This window comes from Dicentrarchus labrax, unplaced genomic scaffold, assembly GCF_905237075.1.
Source record: "Dicentrarchus labrax unplaced genomic scaffold, dlabrax2021, whole genome shotgun sequence".
Classification (NCBI taxonomy): domain Eukaryota; kingdom Metazoa; phylum Chordata; class Actinopteri; family Moronidae; genus Dicentrarchus; species Dicentrarchus labrax.
The window spans coordinates 15158324-15171719 of record NW_026136706.1 but is presented as its reverse complement, the minus strand read 5'-3'; the positions used below and the strand labels follow the sequence as shown (position 1 = coordinate 15171719).

The window sequence follows — 13396 nt, the reverse complement described above, 5'->3', positions numbered from 1 at the left end:
GGTTGAGAACATTCTCTAACTCAATGAAAACCTTTGAAAACCCATTGAATGAACCTAGGAAGTGTATTTTAATGTATTTAAATGAAAGGCTGTTCCGGAAAAGTTCATATTTTGGAGATTAAAGATAAACGGAAAGCGACAATTTGTATCTCAGTTGTTTGACTGTAAAATATGAGGCTATTAAAAAGTAATAAGCATAGAGATGATGACTTGATAAATTGTATATATATGAGATATAAACACTAACCTCCATTCTTGAATGTCTCCTAAGAAAACTATACTGGACAGACCAGGGAACAGAAAGCGGCATCCCTGCCAAGGTGGCATCTGCAGACATGGATGGCTTAAACCCTGTCACCTTGTTCACCAACAACCTAGATCACATTGAGTTTCTCACTGTGGATATACGAGAGAACAAGCTGTACTGGGCTGTTACAAGCACTGGCATGGTGGGTCTTCACCTCCCTCCGCTCTCAAGGATCACCATTTGTTCTGACAAACATAATATGAAATGCAACCTAATGTTAATTAATTATTAAAAAAGTAATTGTAAAATAAAATGTATACACCATATTTGAGTGCCTGTCTGACACGTGAATCTCCACAGATTGAGCGAGGTGATCCAGATGGGAGTAACCGCATCACCATAGTGACAGGCCTGTCTCACCCCTGGGGTGTGGCTGTCTATGAAAACTACCTCTACTTCACTGACCGCGACTTTGAGGTCATAGAGCGTGTGGACAAGTCCACGGGTGCCAACAAGGTTGTGCTGCGAGACAACGTTTCTGGACTCAGAGTTCTGAAAGTGCATTATAGAGAGAGTGAGTAATACAAGGAGACATCATCTTCCTCATTTGCTGTTGTCTGTTTTTGGCTTGTTGTTGCTTTCTTTCCATGCTTGTCATACTGTATTCTCTCTACAAACCCAGCCTCTGCAGGTACATCCAATGGCTGTACCAACAATATTGGAGCGTGTGAGCAGCTCTGCCTGCCTCGGCCACAGGGTCTGTTTACCTGTGCATGTGCCACAGGTTTCAAACTCAATGCTGACAACAGGACCTGCGCTCCCTACCAGTCCTATGTAGTCATCTCTACTCTGTCAGCTATCAAAGGCTTCAGCCTGGAAGGGGCAGACCACTCTGAGGCCATGGTGCCTGTGGCTGGAAGAGGTCAGTGATTCTCATAAATTACCTGTATGTTTTACTGTATATATTTTATATGAAAAAGTTTCTTAGATTTTTGAGTAAATTCAACAATAAAAAATAGTTTAGGAATAATACACTGAATAACTGACTGAATATCAAATGGTGGTGTGTTTGTGTTTGGCTTCTTATGACCGGGTTATCCTCCTGCAGGTCGTAATGCCTTACACATTGATGTACACATGGTCTCTGGTTTCATCTACTGGTGTGACTTCAGCAGCACTGTGGCGACACAGAATGGGGTCAGACGGATCAAGCCAGATGGCTCAGGATTACGTAGTGTAGTAACATCTGGAATCGGACGCAACGGGATACGAGGCATTGCTGTGGACTGGGCTGCAGGTATGCTGTTGTGCCATCTAAGTATTTATTTTATTTAACCATATACTGTAAGAAGTGTGCAATTAAGTCACAACAGTGAAATAAACTGTTATTCTAAGGTCTGTGTTATACATCCACTCAGTGCACTCCTGATTGCATTTCTAATTTTAACATAAGTCATATATTTTTACCTATGTGAAGTTCTTCTACAACACTGATTGAAGCTGGTAATCTCTGTCACTAGTTATGTAGGTCTTGGTCCTGAAATTGATGTAGATTAAGTTCACTACCATCAAAGTATTTAACCCTTATAAATATTGTTGAATATATTATAGAGAATTACACTGTATTTCTTAAACTTCTGTTAAAATGGCCTTTATGTTAATTTGTTAATTGCGCATAAGAGCTTAAAGCTCAGTAATACATTTATTTCCCATTCTTATTTAAAGCTACTTAACACGTTGAAAATGCTGAAAGTGTTTATAGCCTATAGTATTAATATTAACATGAGTAATTCATTTCCATGTACTTTTTTGCTAATTCTAACACATTGGTACTATTTCTGTATTTTTAGTATTCTGATTGTGTGCTTATATTCAATATCTTTCACCTTACCTCTACCTATTATGTCTGAAACAACCTCTTAATCAGAGAGCCTGACTAATTTAAACCTGCTGCATGACTCAGGCCTCAGACAGCAGACTGCCTGGTAGAGTCAAAGTTAAGAAGCTTTTTGACAGTGCCAGTCTCACAGAGCGGGGAGATCAGTCCCACACAGGTGACATGAGAATTAGCTAGTTTAGGAAAATAGTGACAGCTGCAGGTGGGGGAATCTGTTTGCTTCTTACTCATTTATAATTGCGTCACTATAACTGAAGTACATGGTACTGATAACACCATCTTAATAGTCTACTTTAATTGTGACCTATTACAGTTAGCAGTTTGTGATTAATGAACTCATGCTGTCATCACAAATATATGATGCCACTTTAAACAACGAGCTAACTGGATTCTTTCCTCAGGGAACCTGTATTTCACCAACGCCTTCCTAACTGAGACATACGTGGAGGTGCTTCGCCTTAACACCACCTTCCGCAGGGTGCTGCTGAAGACCCAGGTGGACATGCCACGCGACATCGTGGTGGACCCCAGAAACAGATACTTGTTCTGGGCTGATTATGGCCAGAACCCCAAAATTGAGCGAGCACTCTTGGACGGAACCAACCGCACAGTTTTAGTGTCATCAGGGATTATTACTCCACGAGGTCTCGCTTTGGACTGGCAAACTGGCTACGTCTACTGGGTTGATGACTCCCTGGATATGATCGCCCGAGTCAGCCCTCAAGGAGGGGAGACAGAGATAGTCAGGTACGGCAGCCGCTACCCGACTCCTTATGGAATCACAGTGTTTGAGAATAGCATCATTTGGGTGGACAGAAACCTCAAGAAGGTGTTCCAAGCAAGCAAACAGCCTGGCAGCACGGAGCAGCCCGCTGTCATTAGAGACAATATCAACATGCTGAGGGACGTTACCATCTTTGACCAGCGTACCCAACCTACCACTGCCCGGGAGCTTAACTACAACCCCTGCATGGAGGCTAATGGAGGTTGTGGCCACTTCTGCTTCGCCCTCCCAGGGTCTGGCACAGGTGACAAAAAATGCAGCTGTGCTTTTGGGAATCTTGCAGCCGATAACGAGAGCTGTGTGGTGTCAAGGGATGATTATCTCATCTACACGACTGAGAGCACCGTGCGCAGCCTGCGCCTCGACCCAGAGGACCATGCGTTGCCCTTCCCTGTGGTCAATGTGCCGCGTACCTCAGTGGCGCTGGATTTTGACCTCACAGACAGAAGGATCTACTTTACACAGAGCTCAGGTACAGGAGCAAGCAAGATCAGCTACATCAGCCTGTCCTCCCCTACGTCAGCTCCTGTAGCTGTGGCTTCAGGTAAGTTTTGCACTTAACTTCATCTGTTCATCTTGGAGGTTTTCTTGGATGTTGAAATTGATGCCAGTGATATTGCTGATGTTGTGTTGGACCCTGTCTATGGACAGATCTAGGGGCTCCTGATGGCATTGCTTATGACTGGATAAACAGAAGAATTTACTACAGTGACTATGTCAACCAGAGCATCAGCTCCATGTCTGTGGACGGCGCTCAAAGGACTATTATTGCCCATGTGTCCAGGCCTAGAGCTATCATGTTGGATCCCTGCAGGGGGTAAGACTAACACAACACACACTCTTTTTGTTCATTGGATTAAACTGAGATTTAAAAATGAATCTGTCCTTGCTCCACAGATACATGTATTGGACAGACTGGGGAACCCATGCAAAGATTGAACGTGCTACCTTAGGTGGAAACTTCAGAACCGAGATTGTGAACAGCAGTCTTGTGTGGCCCAATGGACTGACCCTGGACTACGAAGAAGAGAGACTCTATTGGGCAGACGCCAGTTTGTAAGATCTGAAAAATTCCACTGTTAGATAAATATATTCTCAATATCGTCTATCTACTGCTATTACTAATACTTTGCTCTGCCATTAGACAGAAGATTGAGCGATCTTCTCTCACGGGGTCCAATCGGGAGGTCATCGTCAGCACAGCCATCTACCCCTTTGCTATGAACATGTTTGGCCAGTTCATCTATTGGACTGACTGGAACACACGCAGCATCTATCGGGCCAACAAGCATGACGGTTCTGACCAGAGGGTCATGATTCAAAACCTTCCATCTCGTCCAATGGACATCCATGTTCTGGCCAGCAGTAAGCAGCAGCAGTGTGATAGTCCCTGCCAGCAGTTTAATGGAGGCTGCAGCCACATTTGTACACCAGGTACAAGCAGTTACATTCTGTCGCTTTGTTTTTCAGTCGAAAACCCCCAAGTAACTGTAGAGACTGTAATAAGCATTTTTATCTTGTTAGGACCCAATGGAGCTGAGTGTCAGTGTCCATCAGAGGGCCGCTGGTACCTGGCTGACAACAAGCACTGTATCCCTGATAATGGGACTCGCTGCCAGCCGGGACAGTTCACCTGTATGAACGGCCGCTGTATTCGCGCCCAGTGGAAATGTGACAATGACAACGACTGTGGAGATGGCAGCGATGAGCTGGAGAGAGTCTGTGGTAGGGTGATCTTAAAAGAGCTTGTTTTGTGTTGCATTTCTTCCTCATTGTGTGTTTTGTTGAAAATCTCACTGTTGATTATTAGTCATCGCAATCCTATTAGAGCCGTTAGTACTCCTGCATGAGTGAATCAGAACTCTCTTCTCTTCACTTTCACTAATACTAACAAATTCTATATTTTTGCTTTAACACGTTTCCTTTCTTAGGACCTAAAGTTCACTTCAACTCTGTCGGTGTGTATGCTTGCACTTCATGATTGAATTTCCACTAACAATATTAAAACAAATCAACACTAACAAATGAATCAATGTGCTTATATCTTTGCATGCAGTCCCACAGTTGCTGTCATCCTTTATTGCCTTGTCAGGTAAAATGAGCTTTCACTGCACGTGTCTGTCATGCCCGTTTCTCCTGACCTGTCTCTCTCTATTGGCCAGCGCTCTGACCTGTTCTTGATTGTGATTGGCAGCCTTCCACACCTGTGAGCCCACAGTGTTTACTTGTGGCAACGGCCGTTGTGTGCCCTACCACTACCGCTGTGACCACTATGACGACTGTGGAGACAATAGTGACGAGGTGGGCTGTCTGTTCAGACCATGTGACCCCAACACAGAGTTCACCTGCAACAATGGGCGCTGCATCGCAAAGGACTATGTTTGCAATGGCATCAATAATTGCTATGACAACGGCACATCTGATGAACAGAACTGCCGTGAGTATCCTCAGAAATCAAACTGAGGTACATAAAAAGGGTTATGACTTAAATACTGTTCTGTAAATATGTTCCTATTTATGACTATCTCAGCGGAGAGAACCTGCCAGCCAGAGCACACGAAATGTCAGTCTACCAACATCTGCATCCCACGTTCATACCTGTGTGATGGAGACAACGACTGTGGGGATATGAGCGACGAGAGCCCTACACACTGTGGTGAGTTCAGCAGCAGTTTCAGGATTAAATCAATTTTATGTTCCTAATATTTATTTGTCACTATATGAATTGTACAACTTATCTCATGCAGTTGTAGCTCGAAAAGGCTTTTTTCACAGCAGATATTTTTGGCATGTTCTTGCAGAAAAGGCACAGTTATAATTAATAACATTAATTATGACTGGATTCTATTTAGGTGTGCCAGTTCTAGGGTTCTGGTGTTATTAGTGCTAGTTCACTGGCTTGGCTTACTGGGACACTTTAATGGGATGTAACTATCATAAATATTATAAGTAACACTTTTCCTGCTATGACAAGTCAAAGTGTTGACTGTGAAAAAAGCCTGTTGTCTTCTGACAACCGTGTCCAAAATTACTCTGACAGTACATACATATTTCACACAAAGTTTTCAGAAACTCATATAAAATAGCTAAAAGTAAACATCACGCTATAGGTAGCAAAAGGAGTGATTTTGGACATGGCCCTATCAGTTCCAGGGAATAGCATAGATGATAGAGCCCCTCACAACAACCAGAAGAAGATTCCTCACTAAACATCATAAACTTTTTTTTCTTCTTCTCGCAATTGTATAATTTCAAACACTGCTTGTTTCCTGTGTGTGGATTTAATCCACACAATCTGGGTGAAACAGGATTTTACTCCTAAAGTAAGGAGAGAGAAGATATAATAGAGTCAGAAACAGATTCTCTATCCCACCCCCCCTCATCTGCATGTTAAGATTCCCACACCAACAAGTCCTCCAAGTGATTTCATGCCTTTCTTTTCTTCATCTTCTACGTAGCGACATCCACATGTTCCCAGAGTGAGTTCCGTTGCTCTAGCGGTCGCTGCATCCCCGCCCACTGGCACTGCGATGGAGGGGCTGACTGCTCTGACGGCTCTGATGAACCCCTCTCCTGCAGTGAGTGTCGCACAACTCTCTCAACCCCCAAAGCGGTCCCGTTGGCTTTGTGTGTCTGTCCCCGCCCCATTATCAGCTGCTCGGTTATTGTGTGTTTGTGTCTGTCCGCCAATCTGCATCTGTGTGCTGGTGTGAGAGAGAGCTGTGAGTGATGTAGCGGAGAGTGCGAGTCAGTGGTGTATCTCTTTGTTGACGATGTGGTCAGTCAGGCCTCCTATTGTGCGCTGCATTCCTCTGTGGTGACGCCCCTCAGTGTCCTCTGACAAACAGCACCTCCCCCTCCCTTTGTCCACCAGGGGTTACAGAGCCTCACTTTGGCTTTTGTTTAGATAGCTCACCATGCATGGGAATGTGGAGTTGCCATGACTATTTTGAAAGCTTTGCCAGTGTTGTATTGTGCCGTCCTTATTAGTTGAAAAGCAGTGGGGGAAGTACCTGAGATAATTGGCAATCACAAAAAGTTTAAAATAAGTCACAAAAAAGTCATAATATTGTCTATATTGAATCTAAATGATTTGGTAGAAGATATTAAATCCCAGAACTGTGCTATCTACATTTTAATGTTTCATGATTTGTCTCTGCAGCCACACTGGTCAGAACCTGCAACACAGATCAGTTTCGCTGTGATGATGGCAGGTGCATTGCCTCATCCTGGATCTGTGATGGGGACAATGACTGTGGCGACATGAGTGATGAAGACCAGAGACATAATTGTGGTATGCATCCTTTCATTTCTCTTTCATCCTCTTCATCCTTTTCTGCATCTTTCCACTTCCGACTCCCCTTGTAGCCTATCCTCTTGTTCCCTGTCACTTCTCCACTTTGCACCCTCCTGCTTCCCTCATCCTCTCGTTATTCAGGAAGCTGATGGATTAGGATACACACCACTGGGGAGAGTTGTGTGGGAGACACTGGCAGTCAGTGCATCTAAGTCTCCTGCAGAAGGTCTCCATTCCAAGGAGCTGACATTCCTGATTTCTCCTGCCTCACTCGTTACTTTGTGCATGTCTCCTTTCTCTCGCTTCCTGGCTCAGGGTGGATCAAGACACTTATGTCTCTCCAATGTGTGCTCCGACAATAAGATGCCTGAAGCTAAAGATTTCAGCACTGCCTGAGCCTCTGTAGGAGACTCACTTCAAACAATGTGAATCAATCAACTTAGATTGATAAAGAATTCAAAGTCATGGCTGCGTGTTTTGAAATACAGTCTGGAATATTTGTATTTCTAAAAATGCAGGTTGACACTGAGTTGTCGCTATTGTTATTTAACTTCTTGTAAATCCCCCTGCCTGATTTTGTTGTTTTTTCCAGCCAATCGCACATGTTCAAGTGCAGAGTTCACCTGTGTGAACAACCAACCACCTCAGCGGAAGTGTATCCCACGTGACTGGTTGTGTGATGGAGATGCAGACTGTGCAGATGCTTTAGATGAACATCAGAACTGCACACGCAGATCCTGTGGCATCAATGAGTTCACCTGTAGCAATGGCCTCTGCATACGCAGCTCCTACAGGTTAGAACAATTAACTCCTCCTAAAATATCATTAACTACATCTGTAATCAGTCTGTTCAGAGTTCATATTTCGTGGCCTGTCTTCTAAAATCAGGTGTGATCGACGCAATGACTGCGGGGACAGCAGTGACGAGCAGGGCTGCACCTACCAGGCGTGCCAGCAACACCAGTTCACCTGCCAAAACGGTCGCTGCGTGTCCCATGACTTTGTCTGCGATGGCGACAACGACTGTGGGGACGAGTCTGATGAGCTGGAGCACATGTGCCACACACCAGTACCCACCTGCCCCCCTGGGGAGTTCAAATGTGACAATGGACACTGCATCCCCCTGAGCCAGGTGTGCGACAGGAACGATGACTGCTCTGACAACAGCGACGAGAAGGGATGTGGTGAGTAAGATTTTCAGAATAGTTGTGCTGTTAGTAATATCCTCTTAACCTTTCAGTGTTTTGTCTGCTGTTTGGTTTCTCTAGCTGGTGCATGCTCCCTCTAGGGGAGATGTCAAAGAAGTGCAGTGTGGGAAAAGACAGAGAAATACAACCACAAATTCAATGTCATCCAGAAATGGTTGGATTACAATTTGGACAACAACCAAATTATAGAATATTTGTGCTTTCTAAAATAAATAAATACTGTCAAATGTAAATGCTGAAAACCCCACCAAAAATATTAATCTTTGTTTTCTTTTTCGATGAATAGATCTGACAGGATACAAAATCTTTGCTGATGACTTTAATAATGTTGATATTTTGCTCATTTGACTGTAGGTGTCAATGAATGCACAGACCCATCCATCCATCACTGTGATCACAATTGCACCGACACACCCACCAGCTTTATCTGCACCTGTCGTCCTGGCTACCGCCTCATGTCTGACAGTAAAACGTGTGACGATATCAACGAGTGTGCAGAGACACCGAGCGTGTGCAGCCAGGTCTGTGAGAACACCGTCGGCTCCTACATGTGTAAGTGTGCCCCGGGATTCCTCCGAGAGCCTGATGGCCGCAGCTGCCGTCAAAACAGCAACATCTCCCCCTACCTCATCTTCAGCAACCGTTACTACCTTAGGAACCTGTCAACAGACGGGCAGGCCTACTCTCTGATCCTGCAGGGTCTGACAAGCGTGGTTGCCATGGACTTTGATCGTGTCGACAAGCGCCTTTATTGGATTGATGTGAGCCGCAGACTGATTGAGAGGATGTCCTTCGATGGCAGTAACAGAGAGGTGGTGGTCAATGGAGTTCTGCATGGGGAGGGCCTTGCAGTTGACTGGATAGCCAGGAAACTCTACTGGGTGGACAGCTTCTTGGATTGTCTCAAAGTGTCTGAACTGGATGGTCGATTTGTGAAGAAACTGGCTGAACACTGCGTTGATGCCAATAACACCTACTGCTTTGAAAACCCCAGAGCCATTGTGTTACATCCCAAATATGGGTGAGTCAGTGGCAAGGAGGAAATTGTTACGGTAGAGTCTGATCGATATATCGGCTGGGCTAAAAAATGTTTCATAGGCAGAATTATTATCCATATATTTCTTAATTAATTCAGTTTTAGTGTAGTTGAATTTTGTTGGTATTGCTTTATTCTATGGGTCTGTAATTTCCCAGTAACCTTCCTGAAAGAAGGATGTAATATGGTATTAATTATAAGGAAAATTAACAGAATAGAAAGAAGTTTTGAGGCTGTTTTTCGTCAGTTTAAATTTCACAAGCTCAGTTTATACCCAAGGATATATTAACGTAACATCATCATTTGTCATCTATTATCGGAAACTGTTGAATGCATGCAGACAAATTTTGCAGATTCAGCTGACCTGCTGTGCACTGACTAAAAGACTCTCCAGGTTACGTTCGAGGTTAATTGGAATTAATTGTCTGGAAATGTATCAGTTGGTACCAAAACACAAAGTTGTTTCCAGGAAATTATTAAACAATTATGGACCTGTGAAATAAAGTTACTTTTGTATTTGTTATTTATAACTTTGTCTCAAATCCTAAACAACCAAATTTGAGGGACCCTTATCAAAAACTACTGAAATATTACTCAGTATGTATTGGTATCTAAAAAACACGGTATCAATCTGGCTCCTCCTCATACTGAGGGAAAATTTGTTAAGTATAGATTGTCTTTTCTTCAGATATATGTAGATGTTGTGATCTAAAGTAATTTTCTTTCCTCCCTGTTAGATTTGTGTACTGGACAGACTGGGGAGAAAAGGCCTTTATAGGTCGTGTTGGAATGGATGGAACCAACAAAGTAGCAATCATCACCACAAAGATAGAGTGGCCCAATGGGATCACAATAGACTACACTAATGACAAACTATACTGGTCTGATGCTCATCTCAGTTACATCGAGTAAGTATAATTTGTCAGGAAAGTGATCACACTTTGTTACAGTAAATGCGGTGAGACCTCTAACTTTCTTTTTCTCTTTGTTAGATACTCGGACTTGGATGGTCAACACAGACACTCGGTGTATGATGGAGATTTGCCTCACCCGTTTGCCTTGACTGTGTTCGAAGACACTGTGTACTGGACTGACTGGAACACGCGCTCTGTGGAGAAAGGCAACAAATACGATGGCTCCGATCGGCAGGTCCTGCTTAACACCACTCACAGACCATTTGACATCCATGTGTGTCATCCTTACCGACAGCCTATTGGTGAGTTAAAATATCTGAATCTTGTTTTGTTTAAGTTGATTTAGGAAACAGGTGCTGACCACAAGCTGAACAATACCTATCCTTTGTTTGACCGACGTGTGGCTCTTCCTCTAACAGCGAACAATCCCTGTGCGGTGAACAATGGAGGCTGTTCTCACCTGTGCCTGATCCGTCATGGGGGGCGGGAACACACCTGTGAGTGCCCAGACCATTTCCTGACTGTCCAAATAGGAGGTGTGACCCGATGCCTTCCCATGTGCACCAGCACCCAGTACAGATGTGCTAACAATGAACGGTTTGTTAAGATTTCTTCTTGTGGAATGCCTTGGGGTCATTTATGTGGTGTACAGCATTTTAAACATCAGTAGTTATATTATTGTTAAACTGTGATACATTAATGGGACTACCATAAACAAATTAGACCACTGTAAGGATGGTTGGTCGTTGTTATCTCATGCCAGGTGTTTAGTTAGTATTAAATCCAAAAGTGAGACCAGATTCTCATAATCACCTCTCTATCAAAAAAAGCATTGTGCTACTTTCATCCTTGGGTTTGCTTTGTGTGTTTTTATTCTGTAGGCAGTATTAACTTAGGCTGTTCAATTGTCTGATTCTTAATCTCTTATTTCAAAACACAGACATTTACAGTAAATCTCTGGTTGCTCTCTTTCCAAAGGAAAAACAGCACCCCCTGCTGTTTGTACTTTAATATGTGCACACACAGTGCAGCGATGTGGTCAGTAGAGGATACAGATCTTCTTTTATATAATTATATATGTGTGTAAAATGTAGTAATGGGAAATTAGTGTAGTAAGGATTTATTGACTTTTTGTGCTCTGCATTTGTCAACACGTAGTCTAAAGCTCTGGCTAAACACGCTGATCATTTCTGGCCCTACCCATGCTTCAACAGATGTATTCCTATCTGGTGGAAGTGTGACGGTCAGAGGGACTGCAGAGACGGCTCAGACGAACCTTCCACCTGCCCGGCTCGCTACTGCAGGCTCGGCCAGTTTCAGTGCAATGACGGAAACTGCACCAGTCCGCACTTCCTGTGCAACAGCAACCAGGACTGTCATGATGGCTCAGATGAAGACCCTGTGCTATGTGGTGGGTTGTATTCTTTTATTTGAAGACTTTTAGTTCTTCTACTTCAGTTTGTTTGTGCAGTTTTTTAACATGTCTTTGTTTCTCATGTTAAAATCTTGTTCCAATCAACTGACTGACTTTTCCTCCCTCTAGCTACACACCAGTGTGAAAACCACCAGTGGCAGTGTGCAAATAAGCGGTGTATCCCTGAGTCATGGCAGTGCGATGGTGAAGATGACTGTGGTGATCAGTCTGACGAGGACCCTGCTCACTGCTCCGCCAGGACCTGCCGCCCAGGTCAGTTCAAGTGCCGCAATGGACGCTGCATCCCCCAGAGCTGGAAATGTGACGTTGATGATGACTGCGGTGACAACTCTGATGAACCATTAGAGGAGTGCAGTAAGTAATACATTGTTTCTTTCCCCCTTTTTCTTTACTCTGCTTATGGGTCCTTCTTTAAATGTACAAGGGACAAGGAGGAGAGCAAAACCTTTGATCTGAACGAAGGCACACATTACATCAAGACCTTAAAGTCTGACTACTTCTACTAATACATTTGTCATTTTGATGTTTAAAAGTTGACAACAGTGGTGTTTTCTTCACAGTGGGACCAGCATATCGATGTGACAACCACACAGAGTTTGACTGTCAGACCAACTACCGCTGCGTGCCACTGTGGTCTGTTTGCAACGGCCACAACGACTGCAGAGACAACAGTGATGAGCAGGGCTGCGGTGAGTCTGCGACCACCGTTTGTTGTTAGGATCGAATATGGCTGATAACGTCCCATTCATTTTTTGATAGTAAGATGATTCCAGAGATCTCAAAAGGATTAAAAAGTTTACTGCATGGACTCAAGATTGTGTTTTTAAGGAGTGAGTGAAGGGCAATTAGCCAACACCTCAGCCTCCTGTGGAACATTACACAGTGAGGTAGTGGGAGGTGCTGATGGAGAGGGTCTCACCACTCACCCTCCCCCGCCATTTACCTCTCCCTGAGAGCACCACAGATTTATGAGCTGTCCAGTGGTATGGGTCTACATACGTGTGTGTGTGTGTGTGTGTGTGTGTGTGTGTGTGTGTGTGTGTGTGTGTGTGTGTGTGTGTGTGTGTGTGTGTTGTTGCTCTGTCCTTGCGTGGGGGCAGGGTTCACACAAGTCTCTTTGTACTTTGCTACGATCCAAACACACTCGCTGCGGCCCTCCCGTCTCTTATCGGAGGCCCTCTCTCCATTAGTGCCATGCCCGCGCAGGACGGGAGATCCGTGCTAATCTTCCCGTAAGAATGTAGCAGATGGGCCAGGTGGAGGGCTAGGAGGGCAGGACTAGCTAACACTGCGCTATCTTTGACCCCCAGCACTGTGTGGTAGAGACGGCTCAGACTAGCTCTCCTCCACTCCTCTCCCGTCTGTGCTTCTCATCTCCTGCTGCCTTATCCTCTACAGACACATACTGGCATGGATAGAGGTCACCCATCTGTCCTAAGCATGCAGCTCCCCTCCCTCTATAACTATTGCAATTTAATTAAAAAAACAAGATGCCGTTCATTTCAAACTGACAGTTTCATCATTACTTAAAAGATAAAAATGTCCAGTCATACATTCTGTTGTTGTTCTTATTAACAG

General features: G+C 44.1%; 1 protein-coding gene across 3 annotated transcripts in view; it reads left to right on the top strand.

Moving 5' to 3' along the window:
• lrp2a (low density lipoprotein receptor-related protein 2a) overlaps positions 1 to 13396 on the top strand; it is a 46094-nt gene that overhangs the window by 22657 nt on the left and 10041 nt on the right. For 2 of the 3 annotated variants that reach the window (XR_007885299.1, XM_051405050.1), the window contains exons 35-58: positions 272 to 449; positions 608 to 821; positions 930 to 1169; positions 1356 to 1544; positions 2546 to 3472; positions 3580 to 3745; positions 3826 to 3984; positions 4073 to 4362; positions 4453 to 4653; positions 4860 to 4886; positions 4985 to 5020; positions 5123 to 5365; positions 5459 to 5584; positions 6387 to 6506; positions 7091 to 7222; positions 7818 to 8019; positions 8114 to 8409; positions 8788 to 9454; positions 10207 to 10377; positions 10462 to 10685; positions 10803 to 10980; positions 11598 to 11794; positions 11927 to 12172; positions 12379 to 12507. Coding sequence is in view for 2 of the 3 variants with exons in the window: in XM_051405050.1 (XP_051261010.1) it covers positions 272 to 449; positions 608 to 821; positions 930 to 1169; positions 1356 to 1544; positions 2546 to 3472; positions 3580 to 3745; positions 3826 to 3984; positions 4073 to 4362; positions 4453 to 4653; positions 4860 to 4886; positions 4985 to 5020; positions 5123 to 5365; positions 5459 to 5584; positions 6387 to 6506; positions 7091 to 7222; positions 7818 to 8019; positions 8114 to 8409; positions 8788 to 9454; positions 10207 to 10377; positions 10462 to 10685; positions 10803 to 10980; positions 11598 to 11794; positions 11927 to 12172; positions 12379 to 12507 (5558 nt within the window). In the remaining variant the exon portion in view is untranslated. The remainder of the gene's footprint in view (positions 1 to 271; positions 450 to 607; positions 822 to 929; positions 1170 to 1355; positions 1545 to 2545; positions 3473 to 3579; positions 3746 to 3825; positions 3985 to 4072; positions 4363 to 4452; positions 4654 to 4859; positions 4887 to 4984; positions 5021 to 5122; positions 5366 to 5458; positions 5585 to 6386; positions 6507 to 7090; positions 7223 to 7817; positions 8020 to 8113; positions 8410 to 8787; positions 9455 to 10206; positions 10378 to 10461; positions 10686 to 10802; positions 10981 to 11597; positions 11795 to 11926; positions 12173 to 12378; positions 12508 to 13396) is intronic. The other variant, XM_051405051.1, reaches the window with a different exon arrangement.